This window comes from Neophocaena asiaeorientalis, unplaced genomic scaffold (assembly GCF_003031525.2).
Source record: "Neophocaena asiaeorientalis asiaeorientalis breed wild unplaced genomic scaffold, Neophocaena_asiaeorientalis_V1.1 scaffold256, whole genome shotgun sequence".
Lineage (NCBI taxonomy): Eukaryota > Metazoa > Chordata > Mammalia > Artiodactyla > Phocoenidae > Neophocaena > Neophocaena asiaeorientalis.
Window position 1 is genome coordinate 5,104,795 of NW_020185324.1, and position 12,915 is coordinate 5,117,709.

General features: G+C 39.1%; 1 protein-coding gene across 4 annotated transcripts in view; it reads right to left on the reverse strand.

Moving 5' to 3' along the window:
* SPATA6L (spermatogenesis associated 6 like) overlaps positions 1-12,915 on the reverse strand; it is a 59,934-nt gene that overhangs the window by 27,391 nt on the left and 19,628 nt on the right. For 3 of the 4 annotated variants that reach the window (XM_024734296.1, XM_024734297.1, XM_024734295.1), the window contains 2 exons: positions 11,320-11,361; positions 2,140-2,264 (listed from right to left, as the gene is read on the reverse strand). In XM_024734296.1, coding sequence (XP_024590064.1) covers positions 2,140-2,264; positions 11,320-11,361 — 167 coding nt within the window. Of the gene's footprint in view, positions 1-2,139; positions 2,550-11,319; positions 11,362-12,915 lie in introns of those variants that run through there. The other variant, XM_024734294.1, reaches the window with a different exon arrangement.

The window sequence follows — 12,915 nt, forward strand, 5'->3', positions numbered from 1 at the left end:
TTTCCCTGGTGGCACAGTGGTTAAGACTGCCTGCCAATGCAGGGGACACAGGTTCCAGCCCTGGTCAGGGAAGATCCCACATGCCGCAGAGCAACTAAGCCCGTGCACCACAACTACTGAGCCTGTGTTCTAGAGCCCGCGAGCCACAACTACTGAGCCCACGTGTCACAACTACCGAAGCCTGTGTGCCTAGAGCCCGTGCTCTGCAACAAGAGAAGCCACCGCAATGAGAAGCACACACACCGCCATGAAGAGTAGCCCCCGCTCGCCGCAAGTAGAGAAAGCCTATGCGCGGCAGCGAAGACCCAACCCAGCAGATAATAAATAAAATTAATTAATTCAAAAAAAATCCTGTAATAAACCATAATGGAAAAGAATCTGAAAAAGAATATATATAAATAATAACACATTATTATATATATAAATAATAACATATTATATATAATATATATAAAACGGAATAATTATATATATATATAAAACTGAATCACTTTGCTATACACCAGAAACTAACACAACACTGTAAATCAACTATATTTCAATTAAAAAATTTTTAATTAAAAAAAGAGGTGAAAGAAGAAACCTTTTTATAACTATGTGATGGTGTGAATATGGCAGTGACTTAGAATGGTTAGATAAGACTCCCACATCTCATGCCTGACAGACCTCCATGGCTTACGTTATACAAGGATAAAAGTCTGAACCAGTGGAAGACTTCAGTGCCTGGATTCTGCAAATTCCTTTTTCTAAAGTTTAAGTTGCCTATTTAACAGAAGAAGACTATGTAATGCTTAACTCTTTCGGAAAACCTCGGTGATCTCTTCTGAGTGGCTGGAGAGATCAGGGAGCCAGTGCTGAGTTATGCAGTGAATTAAGACATGGGCAGGGGCTTCCCTGGTGGCGCAGTGGTTGAGAGTCCACCTGCCGATGCAGGGGACACGGGTTCGTGCCCCGGTCTGGGAGGATCCCACGTGCCGCGGAGCGGCTGGGCCCGTGAGCCACGGCCACTGAGCCTGCGCGTCCGGAGCCTGTGCTCCGCAACCGGAGGCCACAACAGTGAGAGGCCAAAAAAAAAAGACATGGGCAGCTGATGATTAATACCTGTGTGATCCAGTTAATAACTTGGAGCCATGAGAAGCACAAAACTAAACTGGTTTGGCTGCTCCCACCCTTGGTAGCAGTAGCAGTAGGAGCAAGGTAGGCTCGGCCATGACCAGAAGGAATGTATGCGTGTGTATGAATGTGCCTGCTCACTGGCCTGCAGTCACAAAGTGACGTCCTTAAGTATGCAAGGTCCCACAGCCTGAGACCTGGCCACATTTGGGAGGGTGAAGGTGAGCTGTGCCATTTGCTTTTTTTTTCATGGTAAATTGAAATTTATTACTGGGAATGGTGGGATGGGTTAGTAAGTATAATTGAACTATACAGAGTGGTCGTTAAGCCCGGAGATAATAGACAATTGTAGTGAAAAGTCATATCAACAAGCCATTTATTACGTATATCTCTGTCACCAGGCCTTTATGGCCATCTGTATATTTCCATATTTTGAATGCTCATTAATAGTGAGGGAGAACACTGACCAGAGCTTTATCTCACTCTTGTTGATTTCCTGAGTGTAGCTGTGACACAGGGGTGAACTCGCCAAAACATGGGTAATCCAAGGAAAGGATATGGGGCTGGAGATAACCACAGTCTCGGCAATCTTTTCCCCAGTAACCAGGGGTGTTTGAGCTTAATTTTGAACTTTAAAATAATTTTTTTGTACTTAAGACCTTTTATATAATGAAAAATGCCTTGATCTGTATTCTTATAAATGGTGCTAAAATATGGTACTCCTACAGGAACCAGGGCAATCCACAGTAATGTTGGTTACTTCGAGTATTTCGATGTGGGAAGAAAGCGAAAATGAATGTATTTAATGAAAAAAAAAAAAAGACTCCCACATCTCAGATCAATAGTGAGAATCAGTATCATTTATTATTTTGAGTGGGGCATCTAATCAGGGCTGCTGAAGAGAACATCAGGGGCACTAACCAAGATGAAGTGATCTGCCCACAAACTGGTCCTGTCAGGAATAAAATGTTCAGGTCCCGAGAATCCCTCTCCCAACAGAAGCCCAGCTGGGCACAGATCACTTACCGGAAAACCTTCAACTGTCTTCATGAGCACCTCCCTACACAGCCCAGGGTTCGAAGGTGTCAGCCTGGGTACAGGGAAGAGAAAGTCCCGCGTGTTTTCTTCATAATAGGCCAACTCTTCCCACGCTAGAAACAAAGGTAAAAAGCCATAAGCAGATTTATGTTCTGAAAATGATGTATCTACAACCCTGAGTTCAACAAAATAAAAGCTTAGACAAGTGATGGCAGAGACGGCACTCAGATAAAAGTAGACATTTTGATCACAGCACCTGTTATTCAAGAGGCAACGACTTCTACTACTTTTTGTCTCATGCATAATTTTTAAAAGCCTTCCCAAGTCACTGCAGAGAAAAAGACTACCTAAAGGGTTGCTCCACAAAATAGAACAAAAGGGAAAACCTTCCATCCATCTCTTTCCATCCAACATCGACAAATGTTTTCTAAGGAGACAAATGTTTTGTAAGGACATACCGTGGGCCAGGTCCTAGGGATAGAACAGGCAGACAATGCCCTGCTCACTCAAAGGTTACAGTGTAGACTAGGGTTCCATGTGTTCTGTGATGTAGGAATGTCAGCATCCCAATGGCTCAGAGAACAGCCAGAGCTGTGGTTCTCAGCAGTACTGGTAACAAACCCAGGGACATTTTGGAAATTTGTGGAGAAATTTCACAGGCAGGAACCAAAGTTCAAGGTATCCTGCAATGCTCAAGACACTCCTGCTCGACTTTTTAACACCCTACCAGACATTCTTTCAGGCAAGAAAACTTTTTATAGTTATCTGAGCCTGGAATCTAACTGTTACATATAAACACAAAGCATTTTTTTGTACAACTTAAAAATACACTGAATTTTCAGGAATACAGGTACCAGGTAAATTAAGGAACAAGTGTACTTTGCTTTGTTTGGATATTTACCAAGACCCTTTTGGCATTTTGAAAATCATACCACATCCAAATATTACATTTTGCTCAACATCTACATATTAGTATACATGTCATTTTATTTTAAATAATTTTCCTTTGTATTTCTCCTTTATATTATGGCTGGAATACTATATATTTTTTGCAGTGACCTATATAATTGGTTATATTAACTGTGAATATTATTTCAGTATGGTAAAAGAGATAGTATGAAATACTCATTACCAAAAGATCATCTTGGGTGTAATATGATTAAGAATCACTGAGCTAAATGATGGAGAAGGTGCCTTCTACAAAACAGGTGCTATACAAGTGGTTTGGACCAAGAGTGGCCCCTGTACAGAGCACCACCAAAAAATTAGCTGTAGTCAGTGAGGTAGCTTTGATACTGACCAGGGTTCCCGGCCTTCCCCAATCAATAGCAATTGACTAGAGGCCAGATAAGAAACTCAGGCAAGGCTTTATTGGGGCCCCTGCGACCTCAGGTGGGAGCAAAACCAAATGTTTCCCTTGCTTGCTCGGTCCCAGACGCCGGACGAGCTGGTTCCTTATAAGGGGGTGAGGGTAGGGGTGTGTCCAGGGATCAGGCCAGAGGGTGGCTTAGGTGTTTTGCCCACCCCTCCAGTGGGGTGTATTGAGTGCAGGCGGCATGCTCAGGACCCTGCATTTGCTCCCCGACACCCTGTTTTTGCTCCAGTCTCTTCAGAAGTGGCAGGTGGGTTTTTTGGTCTCTTTGTATCTTTTGTCCAGAATTTGCCCCAACTGCCCATGCACGCAGTTATTTTTAGTCCCATATAGTTTCTTTGTGTTTCATTGCTGGAGGATAGATGTGTCCAGGTGTAGGCATTGTAGCAAAGGGTCCCAGGTCCCAGCCTGTCTCAACTTTACTGTTTTGTGACTCCTATTTTATTTGTCTGAAGAATTCTGATGAGGGTATATTTTGGTGCAAGTGTAGAAAATAACTGACCTTACATCAAATAATATGATGGATTAATTTCTTCCTACTTATTCCATTTAATATGAATGTTTGGATTCTAACAAGGATCAAAGTGCAAAAACAATGTGTTCTACATTTTTCATCATATTTCTTTCTCTTCTTCCCTTCTCAGACATGCTCCAGCCACAAAGGACTGATGATGTGTCTTTCCCTCGTCTGCTCTGTACTTCCTCAGCTTATGCTATTTCTTACAAAACATCCTTTCTTCCTCCCCATCCTGCTGAAATTCTATTCATCTTTCAAGTTTCACCTTAAGTGTCTTATAGTATCTCCAAAATAACAGGTCCAAAATAGAACTCTTGACTTTTTTCCACAAATCAGCTCTCCTCTACCTTCCCATCAGAGGAACCAGTACTAGTTACTCAAGCCAAAAATCTAGGATTTATCCTTGATTCCACTCTCACTCCTTACATCAATCCATTAGCAAGTTCTGTTGACTATATCTCCAAAATAAATCTAAATTTTGTTCCCTTCTCTCTATTATTACAGCTACCACCATGGTCCAAGCCCCCACCATGATCCAAGCCCCCACCCTCCTCTCTCCTGGACTGCTGCCATGACCTCCTAGCTGGTCTCCCTGCTTCCATTCTTCCTGAACTCAAATCTATTCCCTACACACTGTGAGGTTACATCAGATTGTGACTTTCACGTGGTTAAACCTTCCAATAGGCTTGCCATCATATTAGAATAAAATCTAAGCATCTTATCCTAGCCTTTAAGGCTCTGTATAGTCAAGCCTCTAATCACCTCTCCTACTTTCTTTATTATCACTCTCCTCCTTGGTCATTCCATAGCATCCCTCCTGCCCTTCTTGCTGTCCCTCAAACACACCGAGGTCATCTCTACCTTAAAGATTTGTCCGTCTTTGGACTTCCCTGGTGGCGCAGTGGTTAAGAATCTGCCTGTCAATGCAGGGGACATAGGTTCAATCCCTGGTCCGGGAAGATCCCACATGCCACAGAGCAACTAAGCCCGTGTGCCACAACTACTGAGCCCGCATGCTGCAACTACTGAAGCCCGCCTAGAGCCTGTGCTCCACAACAAGAGAAAACACCTCAATGAGAAACCCGCGCACCGTAACGAACAGTAGCCTTAGCTTGCCGCAACTAAAGAAAGCCCGCATGCGGCAACAAAGAACCAACACAGCAAAAAATTAAATAAATAAATTTATACATATATTTTAAAAAAGGTACTGGATTTAGGGCTCACTCTAAATCCAGGATAATCTCACCTTGAGATTCTTAATTAGCATCATACATTCCATGATCTGTGATACCAGCTCAGCAGTGCTCCCCACACTACGCTGGTCTGCACAAACATCGTGTGTTTTCGATCGTATGTTCCTATTGGGAACAAACACCTGCTATGATGCTCTACACAGTGGGCTTTTCCTTTTTCCTTTCATATGTTTTTGGCTAGTTCTTGTCACTGCATCCAAAATGATAGCTATTACTTACTATTCATACATTTAGCAAGAATTAAGATAAAAATGAGAGGTCCGAGAATTGGAAGTGAGTTATCTGCTATCTTTGGAATCACTGGAATAAAAAAGAAACTGAAATAGGCTTAGAGAAACAGAAGGTTGTGAAGCTTCTCAATTCTATCTGTCTGGTTTGGTCATTTTCTAAAGATCCAAACTACCACCCAGTGTGAAAATGTCAGCACACCAAGGGGATGTTACAGCAAGAGCCTAGGTTATAAATAATAAATAAACATGTGCACAGGCTGAGCAAGTCTCATAAGCCAAGTAAAATGCCTGAAAGAGCTTGGTGTTCTTAATAGGCTAACGGCACAGACAGGGACATCGTCAATGCCATTAGTGAAAAACTTCTCTCTGAAAAAGGAAACAAATGAGACTTTAAGAGAAATAATAATTTTAATAACGATACTGCTTCTAGAAACATCTAGTATTTAGAGAGCATATCAGAATTGACAGCTTGCTTCCCCATGTGGAGTCTCACTTGATTCCTTCTTTACAGATAAATGAGGCTCTGAGAGTTGAAGACACTTGTCATGATGCCAAATGGTAAAGCAGGAATTCAAAACCAGATCATCTGAGGCAGGAGTTCTTTCCTTGCTGATGCCTAGTAAACATCACTATGAAGTATAAAATCAAGCTCTGGGGCTTCCCTGGTAGTGCAGTCATTAAGAATCCACCTGCCAATGCAGGGGACACGGGTTCGAGCCCTGGTCCGGGAAGATTCCATATGCTGCAGAGCAACTAAGCCCGTGTGCCACAACTACTGAGCCCGCACTCTAGAGCCCGTGAGCAACAATTACTGAGCCCGCGTGCCTAGAGCCCGCGTTCCGCAACAAGAGAAGCCACCGCGATGAGAAGCCTGCGCACCACAACGAAGAGCAGCCCCCACTCACCGCAACTAAAGAATGCCTGCGAGCAGCAACGAAGACCCAACGCAGCCAAGAATAAATTAATTAAAAAAAAAATCAAGCTCTGATTCACGGAATGGGTGCCCACTAAAAAAGAGCATTTTAACAGCTGGACTGAATATACATGACTTATCCCAAAGCAGAAGTTTCTGTGTAAGAGGTCAATAAAAAAAAAGCACCAAGCTCACTGTCAAACAGAATTATGCTGCCCTCCTGTGTCTATTTGCTTTTTCCCATCTTCGTAAACTGAAGACCCAGAGGAGTCTTTATTACTTCTAAGCCAAATCATTGGATCTCTTCATTCTTTAGAAGTAAAGTTGTATGCAAATCTGAGGTACTTGTATCACAAACTTAATGGTCATAATATGTCTTTTGATTATAGTAAGTGTGTTTGAAAGTGCTATGAAACAATATCAAATACAGTAATATCTACAACAAAATGAAAAGGTAACAATTCGGCCAAAGAAGAATTGTTCCCTGAGAACCTAAATGTGGCCCATGGGACCCTACAGCACAGTCCACTTCAGACTTTAAGCAAATAATTTTTACTTAATTAGCTAGTATCAAGAACCAGCAGATCAAGGCGGCTCACCATCACCACTCTGTACCTGGTGCCACTGGCATACCACCAGGAAATGGCACAGTGTAGGGCATTTTCTAGGTACACCTTCAATAAACATATGTTGGACAAATTAATGGATCAATCTGTAATGCATCTGAAGCTAAACAAAATTAATTATATCAAGCAATTCAAGTTTAATTCCACTAAAATTACAATCTGAAATTGAAGGATTGTAGACAAAAGGAAGACAAGTACAATAAAGCCCCCACTTTGTATCTGATTAACTTCTGAGTTATAACCTGTAAGCATGCACCCAGCTTCAATATTCTCCAGTCATCACAATTTTGAACCATTCTTGCAACCTTCTCACAGGTGGATTTCCGGTCAAGTAAAAAAAAACTGGCAGTCAAAAATATACCAAATTTTAAAAAGTTGCAGGAAATATACATTCAACCTATATATATACATATATACATTAAATAAACATATACTAAATATTAGACATATTTAATATTTATGTATATATATGTGAGTGTGTATTTGTGTATATGTCTATATATTTCAGAATTGGTTGAATATACTAAATGCAGTATACATATTAAATGCATTATAAAAGGCCTAAGAAAGATATACAACAAATTGTTAATTGTAATTATTGTCAGAGGTTGTTGAAGAATGTGAATTTTTACTTTTCGTTTTATATTATTTTGTTATTTACAATTTTTACAGTGAGGATATTTATTATAGATATTGGGTAATCTTTTTAACTCACGAAAAATTAAATAAGATCAAAATGGTCCTGCTTCTATTTTGTTAGCATACTAAAATATAACTTGCCAGTTAAGAGTGACATACGTTTGAACATAAAATTGGGTCAAATAAAAAACTTATGGAATGGGGCTTCCCTGGTGGCACAGTGGTTGAGAGTCCGCCTGCCGATGCAGGGGACATGGGTTCGTGCCCCAGTCCAGGAGGATCCCACATGCCGTGTAGCGGCTGGGCCCGTGAGCCATGGCCACTGAGCCTGCGTGTCCAGAGCCTGTGCTCCGCAACGGGAGAGGCCACAACAGTGAGAGGCCCACGTACCGCAAAAAAAAAAAAAAAAAGAAAAATTATGGAAGAAAACTCAATGCCCTGATTTTAGCCTGCTACTTTTAGGCTAAAAAACATTCAGTGAGAATTTCTGAAAAGCAGGTAGGAGGCATCTCTGATCTTCCCTCTGTTCTGCCTACCTAAGAAAGCACTGACATATACAAGTGTGTCCATCCCTAGACCCACCGAGAGTGGGGTTCTTATCTGTTTTCAGGACATGCCTCTGCCAACAAACTAAGCAGCAGAAGAAAGAACTACAGACTACTGGGTCCACTCCACTCCACTGGGGCCCTTGACCTGCTGCAGAGCAGCCACAGTAGGCAGGGCCATGATCCTCATAAAAGCCTCCACAGCCACCTCTGCTTTAGCTGAGGCATCTACCAGACTCACCTTCCTTCTCCTATGCTTTCTTAAGAAAAAGAAAGTTTCACACAATAAAATATCAAAATAATGCAACAAAACAGGGGAAATACATATGTGTTAAGCATAACTGATTTAAAACTTTGGTGAAAATATCAGGAATTTATACCAAAATGCAATGTTAATATGCAGACATCACTCCACAAGTAATCAAAGGACACTGACAGTCATACTATACAGAAGGAAAGAAAGAAAACAAATTATAATATGGGAAAATGGAAAATTTCTGAAGTAAATTTAAAATGTTAAGGTTGTCACAAATCATATCTAAAAAGAAGGGACCGGAAAATATGGTGAAATATATTTTAAAGAATTATTACACACTTTATAAACACAAAAAATCCAAATGATAGCATCCAGCATTAGCTAGGATATGGGGAACAGGCACTCTATACAGTGCTGAATGCAGTAGAAATAATGGAAACTTGCTGGGGATCAGTTTACTCTCGGGTTATAAGATATGGTTCAATCTAGCAATTCTATTCTTTACAAATATATCAAGAGAAAAAATAATTGTTATAAATATATGAAAGACAAAGAAATCCTAATGAGCAGCAATATCAATTTAAGATTGGTAATAACACTATGGAAAATACATACCTATTGAAAATGACAAATAAGTTACCTACAGGTAACAATGTAGAGTGAAAAAGTAAAACCCCAAATATTATTTACAGACTTTTTATAGACCTATAAAAACACATAAGTAAATTCATGAAATTCTTCATGATACCAAAAATAATGCTTTTCAATCTGTTTTTAAAAATTACAGTATAACAGTAACATATAATTGGGGAAGTTAGTAAGAGAAGAAAATGTATGTGACATTATTTACGTAAAAATTCCATATCCATGTGTTCTTCTAACCACAGAGAAATAGCAAGAAACATGTTCACCAAAATATAAATAAAGGTTTCCTCAGCATTTGGGGATGCTTTTTACAAGTTAAAACTGTGAAGCTGGGAAGGGAAAGGGCAAAGCTTATGTTAGCAAATATGAGAAGAGTATTAGAAATGTTTCTGAGTTGTAGGTATCCTCTCTCTCTCTCTCTCTCTCTCTCTCACATGCACACACACACATACACACAGACTCTAAAATCACCAGATAATCAGCCACATTGAGAAACTCTGAGAAGTGGTGTCACCAGGTGGCAGTTCCTACTTGCTCTCACTAGCTCAGGTCTCTTGCATAACACAAAACAAAGTCATCACAGAACAGTTTCCTCCTAAAGTCCCATGATTCCAGCACAGAGGTCTCAAACTTTTCCTGCAAGGGCCAGAGAATAAATATTTTAGGCTTTGCAAGCCATATAGTCACAACTACTGAACTCTCATTCCAGCACAAAAGCAGCCATAAACAATACTTCTATGAATGAGCATGGATAAAACATCACAGATGATGAAATTTGAATTTCATATAATTTTCATGTATCAATAAATATTCTCCTTTAAAAAAATTTCTTTCCAACCATTTAAAAATGTAAAAGCCAAAGACAGTTTGGCAGTTCCTTAAAAAGTTAAACATGGAGGGCTTCCCTGGTGGCACAGTGGTTGAGAGTCCGTCTGCTGATGCAGGGGACACAGGTTCGTGCCCCGGTCCGGGAAGATCCCACATGCTGCGGAGCGGCTGGGCCCTTGAGCCATGGCCGCTGGGCCTGCGCATCCGGAGCCTGTGCTTCGCAACGGGAGAGGCCACAACAGTGAGAGGCCCGCGTACCGCAAAAAAAAAAAAAATAAAAGTTAAACATGGAGTTACTATGTGACCCAGCCATTCCACCCCTAGGTATATACCCAAATACATACCCAAGAGAACAGAAAACACGTATTCATGTGTTTTCATGTGTGAAAACTTGTACATGAATGTTCACAGAAGCGTTACTCATAATATCCAGAAGGGGAAACAACTCTAATGTCTATCAACTGATGAATGGATAAACAAAATTCGGCATATTCATATAAAAGAACATTATTTAGTCATAAAAAGGAAGGAAATACTGATATATGCTTCAACAAGGATGAACTTTGAAAACATTTTGCTAAGTGAAAGAAGCCAGACATAAAAGGGCACAAATTGTGATTCCATTTACATGAAATGTCCAGAATGAGCAAATCAATTAGAGATAGTAAGTAGATTAGTGGTGGCTAGGGGTTGGAAGGAGGAGGGAATGAGGAGCGACTGCTAATGAGTAGAGGGTTTCTTTTGAGGGTAATAAAAATTCTAAAATCAGATAGGGTGATGGTCACACAATCTTGTGAACATACTAAAAACAATTGAATTGTACACTTGAAAATGGTGAATTTTATAGTATATGAAGTAAATCTTAATTCTTAAAAATGTAGAAGCCATTCTTAACTCACAGGCCATACAAAAACAGACTGCAGGTTGGATTTGGCCTGGGGGCTGTCATTTGCCAACCTTGTTCTAGCATCAACAGAGAAGATGGCTTTGGGTTTCACACACACACAAACACACACTCTCACTCACTCACTCTACAAATTACGACACAGCCAAAAGCAAACACTTGAAAGAAGCTGAGCCAGGACTAAAAAAATTATCTGATGATTATTAGATAAAATTATGAAAAAATGGAAGGTCAAAGAACCTGTTTAAGCTATGCTTACTGCTTTTTCAAACCCATAAAGTTACTCTTCTGAAAGTGGGCAAAGCTCAACAGACTGGTGGGGGTAAACAGCATGTGTTATATAAAGCACAGCTTTTAAATGCCAGTCCCCATTTTGTCATGCCAAAATCCTTTTAAATTTAAATTAAACTAATTTAGAAATTCATTTATTGGCACATTACCTGGAGGCACTAGCTGTATTAACTCAAACCTGGTTAGAAAGCCTAAAAAGGAAAAATGAGATATTAATACTTTAGAATACTGTCAGAGTTTTTCATTAATTACTAAGTTTAAAACTGCCATAACACCCCATTTACATTACTACTACTGATAGTCAGTGGCATACCAACAATGATTCAGGTATTTCTAGACCCAGTAAATTAGGGGCATGGGGTGAGAATAACTGACTTATAAACATAGCATTTAAAACAAACAAACAACAACAAAAAAAAACATAGCATTTTGTCTCCTGAAAAATATTGACAAAATATGATACTTTCTCTCTTAAAGATGTATTCATAAATCACGGAAATAACAACATACTACTGTTCATTTAAAAAATTCAAAATACAACTGTTATCCATCAACCTATAAAAGCTTATCTTGCTTAAAACAGTATGCTATATGACTATATAAATTAGACATAAAACAACATTTTTTTAATATTTCCTGAGTTCAAAATATATTTAGAAATAGTGAGCCCAAAGAAGATATACAGATTGCCAACAAACACATGAAAGAATGCTCAACATCACTAATCATTAGAGAAATGCAAATCAAAACTACAAATTGAAAGTAATTTAAAATACAAATGGTATAAAAATAAAAAATCAGTAAAGATAATTTCCACAACATATTAGAAAAACATTTTAATATAGACAATAATGGTGATTATAGTTAATACTGTAGTTGAAAGTTACTAAGAGAGTAGATCTTAAATGTTCTCACCACAAAAAAGAAATGGTAATTATGTAACATGCTAGAGGTGTAAGCTAACACTACTGTAATAATCATTTTGCAAAATATCTGAGTATCAAATCAACATGCTGTTACCTTAAACTTACACAATGTTGTATGTCAATTATATCCTCAAATAAAGCTGAAAAAAAATATACAATAAAAAATATATACAAAAAAATAAAAAAATTCTCCCTTTGTAGATTTATGAAAAACATTAATACATGAGGACAGAATTTTAAATGCCAAGAAACTTAAAAGCCAAGACACCCCATAATTTTGGGTTTTCCAAACAGGAAGAAGGACTATATCTTTTCCAACCATCACCCCAATGGTAATGTAAAGCGCTTAAGCTATCTCAGTCTCTAAATTCCTTACACTCAATTAATTCTCACCACGTGGCATGTCATGAATTGGAAGACTTAATATTGTTTAGATGGCAACATTCTCCAAACTGATCTACAGGTTCAATGCAATCTATCATTGCCTATCAACATCCTAGCTGGCTTCTTTGCAGAAACAGACAAGCTGATCCTAAAATTCGTATGGCAAACTAAGGGAACCAAAATAGCAAAAAACAGGCTTGAAAGAGAAGAACTAAGTTGGAGGACTCACACTTCCTGATTTTAAAACTTTCTATAAAGCTACAATAATCAAAATAGTGTGGCACTGTAATAATGATAGATTTATGAATCAATGGAATAGAATTGAGACCCCCCCCAAAAAACACCTCACATTTACAGTCAATTGATTTTCAACAAGAGTGCCATGACCATTCAATGGGGGAAAACTACTCTTAGTAACAATGGTGCTGAGACAAC